This window comes from Centroberyx affinis, unplaced genomic scaffold (assembly GCF_046629955.1).
Source record: "Centroberyx affinis isolate AG114_WGS23_722 - 3 ecotype Tasmania unplaced genomic scaffold, CSIRO-AGI_Caff_v1 ptg003635l_1, whole genome shotgun sequence".
Lineage (NCBI taxonomy): Eukaryota > Metazoa > Chordata > Actinopteri > Beryciformes > Berycidae > Centroberyx > Centroberyx affinis.
The window spans coordinates 266304-271530 of NW_027281544.1; the positions used below are offsets into that span (position 1 = coordinate 266304).

The 5227-nt window shown below is 40.6% G+C and overlaps 1 protein-coding gene across 1 annotated transcript; it reads right to left on the bottom strand.

Moving 5' to 3' along the window:
• Positions 1-4656: 4656 nt before the first annotated feature.
• ripply2 (ripply transcriptional repressor 2) lies at positions 4657-5227 on the bottom strand. Its single transcript, XM_071540425.1, has 3 exons — positions 5105-5227; positions 4921-4991; positions 4657-4819 (listed from the first exon to the last, which is right to left on the bottom strand). Exons 1-3 carry the CDS (start codon positions 5225-5227, stop codon positions 4657-4659), a joined length of 357 nt encoding a protein of 118 aa, XP_071396526.1.

Below are 5227 nucleotides of genomic sequence, written 5' to 3' on the forward strand. Positions count from 1 at the left end.
TCTAAGAGACATACTAACATACCAACATCAGTTAAACCCTCATCAATATGCCTTTTGTACCTTTGTATATAGAGGCACTTCAAATAAAGCAGTAGACAGAGGGTAATATTACATGTCTTTACCAAAGATGCTCTATACACTCTAAACTCTTTACTGTCACCATGCTGTCATTCTACTCTACACAATGCACAACTTCCTGTCTATTTTTTCCTTCACAAACTTGTACAGCAGCAGAGGCACAGCGCCACCCTTTGGCATACAGTTGAAATGCCTTTTAAAATTCAAAAATGTCCTCATAGATGTAGAATCACCAGCCATAAATAATCTTTTTCCACAGTCAAAACAAACTGGTTTCTCTCTTGGTGCCGCTCTAACAGCCAGCAGCCTGTTCCCAGCCCGGAGCCAAGCCTAGGTGTGACGATGGGAAGGCTGTCCATTAGGTTCAGTCTCACCCTGGATGCGTCGCGCCTCGTCACCTTCCCTGGTGCCTGTGATCACACTCCCACAGCACACGCTCACTCAGTGTGTCGCACTCTCTAACATTCACAGGGCCACGCCGGCACACTCTCCACAGGTACAGGAATATCTAATGCCAAGGTTTCATTCCAAACTGAGATATCCATGATTTGAAAAAACAAAAAGGTGGCATCTGCTGTGACAAAGTTATTGCTGGCATAAAGAGTTAAACTCACTTTTGTGTATCACCAAAGTCACCATTGCTTACAAAATAGTAACTTTCTAGAGGATGTATTTATGTTTCTTCCCAATATTGAGCAACTAACATGATGAAGATGCTGTGAAGAGAGGATTCTGTTAAAAAAATGATTTTAAATGTTGGACAAACCATCTGACTAAATCGGAACAATAATATGCATCTATTTATGCTCAAATTACAAAAATAAAGCTGGAATCATTAAACAACTTATCAATATCATCTAATATTAAAGCCAGGTGTAGCACTGTTTAGAGGTGGGTTACGAGGGCAGAGGGTGCATGACCCTTGTGACACATGCAAGCACTCCTGTCAAACTTGGGATTGAACACTGTTCACCCCTTGAGGTGTGTATTCTTCACACCCAATTAAGCACCGACTGAGACCGGCTCTACCTCTCACCTCCGCCTGGGAAAGGGAAACGCAGGGCACGCAAAGTTGAACTCACACAAAGTTCACCAAAGTTCACACTGTCATGTCAGGATAGCATGTAATGCTCAAAATCAAAAATGTGATTTATTTTTTCTGTATCCAGGATAACTCAGGTGAGCATCTCTGCTCTTTTCCAGCAACACACACATTCACATGGGAGCTGCACAGTGCAACGAGTCTTCTTCTACTGTCGGCCGCTGAGCAGCTCCACTGGAGCAGCTTACAGTAAGTGCCTTGCTGAAGGGCAGCTTAGCAGTATTTGTTGAGGGAGAAGACAGTGTTACTCCATCAGTCTCACCAGCCACATTTTCCTATTCAGTCCAGGATTTGAACCAACAACCTTCCAGTTACAAGTCCACATCTTTAACCTCCACTGCCATCCCCTAATAGACAATTAGTCAGAAAATAACCATGATATATACACTCACCGAGCACTTTATTAGGAACACCTTACTAATACTGGGTAGGTATCAACTTTTAGCTCAATGTAAACCGGCTACCAACGTGACATCCACCTCAGGGTTGGACGTGTTGCATTCTGAGATGCTGTTCTGCTCACCACAGTTGTAAAGAGTTTCTCTGAGTTACTGAAGCCTTTCTGTTAGCTTCACCCCGGTCTGGCTATTCTCCTCTGACCTCTCTCATCAACAAGGCGTTTCCGTCCGCAGAACCGCCGCTCACTGGATGTTTTTTGTTTTTCACACCATTCTGTGTAAACTCTAGAGACTGTTGTGTGTGAAAATCCCAGGAGATCAGCAGTTTCAGATACTCAATACTCATCAATACTCAAACCAGCCCATCTGGCACCAACAACCATGCCACGGTCAAAGTCACTGAGATCACATTTTTTCCCCATTCTGATGTTTGATATGAACATTAACTGAAGCTGTAGACCTGTATCTGCATGATCCTATGCATTGCACTGCTGCCACATGATTATCTGATTGGATAATAGCATGAATATGAAGGTGTACAGGTGTTCCTAATAAAGTGCTCAGTGAGTGTATATTTATATCATGATATACAGTACCTGTTATATTTGGGCCACACTTATTAGAAAGCTCAAGAAAGAAAATGCTCTAATTTTATCAGGGAGCAACTAAAGGAGCATTCTCCTTTCCAGAAAAAGCCTGAGACAGTAATTCCAGGGAGAAAGAGGTTTACACACACACATACAGTACCTGGGAACTTCCCATAAGCCCAGTTAAAGGTGAGCATTACGTAAAGAGACCATATTAAGGTAACTAAACCCAAGAAGAATTATCTACTTCAGGTAATATATACCTTTGTGCAATACAGGTCATAAGTTCACTGGACAGGGCAAGAATGAACATCGGTCCCTGGTTTTATATTTAGCCTGGAGGTGAGCGAATTTCACACCCAGTTAGTGACACTCTAATCCCACCAGCTCTCACACCAAACCCTGGGAAAGTACCAGCCAGCCCGAGGTCGAAGAGTTCATCTTCTTCTGTGTTTCATCCAAGTTTCTCTTATCAGATCTGCATAGGAATTAAATCTCAATGTAGCCTATAATGATCAAAGATAAAGAGTTCTTGTGATTCCTTGCTATTAACCAAATCTGTTTTTCTGAGTTTTACACCTCCTAAGCCTTTGTGTCATCAGAGTGTGGCAGATAAGATGCAAGTGAGAACCAATCAATGTATAAATGGTCTTCTTCATAATTAGACTATCAGTCTGTCCAGTGGAGGTCAGTAGTTCAGTGGTCAGATCATGAGAAGGCTCCAAGCTGCCCCTGGTGCATTCAGAGGCCGCCGTGTCACCCATCAAGGTGTCCAAACTTGGCACCCGCCAACGCCGACACCTAAACATGCTCCCAAAGGTTCCCACGAAAAGAGATCCAAATTGTGGCACCAGGGTAAGTTGAAGAGTTCATGTCAAGAAGTCAGAGATGTAAGATGTGGATGAATTAATTTGAAACTGCGGAAACTTTGCATAAGGTCCTGCTCACCTAAAATATTCATAATGAAAATCTCTATTCAAGATACCTTTTTGAAACAAATCAGATTTTTTTTTTTGCAGTTTAGAATACAATTGTCTGTCAGTTATATAAATCTACCAGCAAATCCCATAGCATATTTCTGCTGCAATATATGATGCACCAATCACTTTAAACCTTACTTTCCACCAGCCACTTACTAAATGCGATACCTAAATTAAAACTGCAATACTATGCACCATTTACTTTGTACCTATCCTGGACTGCAATATTGATTTGTATGCATCAGTCACTATACTGTTGTTGATGTTGCATTGCACCATTTAATTTTGTGCTGTCTTGTCTTGTCTGTGCTTGCACTCATTTGTTTTTTCGTTCTATTCTTGTGTGTAATGACGCCAAGAAAAATGTGCATTTGTGTATTGTGGATTGACAATAAAGTTGAATTGGAATTGTATTCACTCACTTGTCGCCTTATGATGATCACTGACTGAAGGTGAATCTTTTCATTTACCACTTGGCTACTGGCTACTGGCTACTGGCTTTGCCATCAGTCCCTTCCCCCTTGAGTGTCTATCAGTCCAGATCTTAACGCGCTCTGCTGTCACGAGCCTGCAGTGACAGTTCACACCTTTCAAGTGGGGCGAAATTTCCGCACTAAAAGCGGCACTGTGCAGGAAATGGTGTGTTTATCCGGTAAACCTCGCACTTATCCATGGGAAAAAGTTGTTCAGTGACTAACATGCTCATGTAGCCTTCTGTTAGGCTGAATCCAAAGTAAAAAAAAAAATATATATATATATATATACATTAAGTAGAAACCAAAACTAAAAATCACTTTAATATTTCTATAGGGATATATAGCGTGGCTGACCCTACTCCCTATACGTCTTTATGGCGGAATATTTTATGACTATTAAAGGGATATTATAGGAGATTTAAAAAAACAAAAACAAAAAGTATACGATAAGGTCACTATAAACTCACAACTGATAACTACAAACACTCTAGTCCCTATAGGAATATTATAGGAATATTACAACATATTTTTTGGTAAGGGTAAACACAAAGCAGACCATGCCTATTGTCTTTGCACAAATATTTTGAAGAGGTTTCCCTGCCATCTTCCTGTCATCTCATCTCATCCACTGTCTTCCTCCTTGTCCTGTCCTGCTATTTTAACTTAATCCCCCCCAGGTCAATGCCTAAACAGTGTACATCTCCACCCATTGCTTTTCCACATTTATCTTCAAGTCATTTAATTTCGCTCGTACATACTGTCAGTAATGTGAGTAAATGCAAAAATAAAAATGCAAATAAATAATAAATAAGGATAGGAGAACGTTATTCAGCGTTTACTGCATTTTATTGCAATGTTCAACAAAATACAAAAAGAGGTAGAAATGCAATAGGAATAACTTAAATGGACAATTTACATTGTCATATAAAAAAAGAATCGAGATCTATTTACATGTATTTACAAGAATAAATTAAGAGAAATATATTATCTCATTATACAGCAATTTGTCTTCAAAGGAGTCTTCAAAGGAGACATTTAATTCAGCTCCTTTTCGACCTCCTCCTCTTCATCCTCGCTGTCTTCATCACTGCTGGAGTCTTCATACAGGCAGATAGTCGCTTGGACCGGGTAGTTGCGGAGGAGCATTTCTGCGTCCTGGTAGAGGTAATCGAAACATCTCGATTTGGGCCAGTACAACCTAAAAAACGACAAGACAAGTTAGAAAATATATACTTTTAAATAAATGGCACAATGGTACATGAGACATTAAGATCATTTAATTGACAAAGTGAAACTTACTTCACGGGGTGAGTGACCTGGAGAGTCTTGGGGTGCTTTGCATTTGAAGGGCCTCCATGCACAGAATTAGCCTGTCAGAGGGTAAAAGAAATGTTTGCGTTAAAATATCATCCTTATATGTTTGTTTCCCATACAGCAACCCATCCTCCAATTTAAAAACTTGATTCAAGTCATCGGAATTTACCGTGCGTGTCGCAGCCGTGTCCTCTTGTCCAGCCCATGGTCTCCACAGACTACTGGACTTCTCGTTTGCGTTTTCTCCAGTAAAAGCAGAAGTAAATCCACTCTTGATGTTAAAGGTCTCCAT

Coding starts and splice junctions, on each gene's coding strand:
- ripply2 (XM_071540425.1), bottom strand. CDS start 5,227: ATGGAGACCTTTAACATCAAGAGTGGATTTACTTCTGCTTTTACTGGA. Junction 4,992..5,104: donor ACACGGCTGCGACACGCACG/GTAAATTCCGAT, acceptor ACCCTCTGACAG/GCTAATTCTGTGCATGGAGG. Junction 4,820..4,920: donor CAGGTCACTCACCCCGTGAA/GTAAGTTTCACT, acceptor GTCGTTTTTTAG/GTTGTACTGGCCCAAATCGA.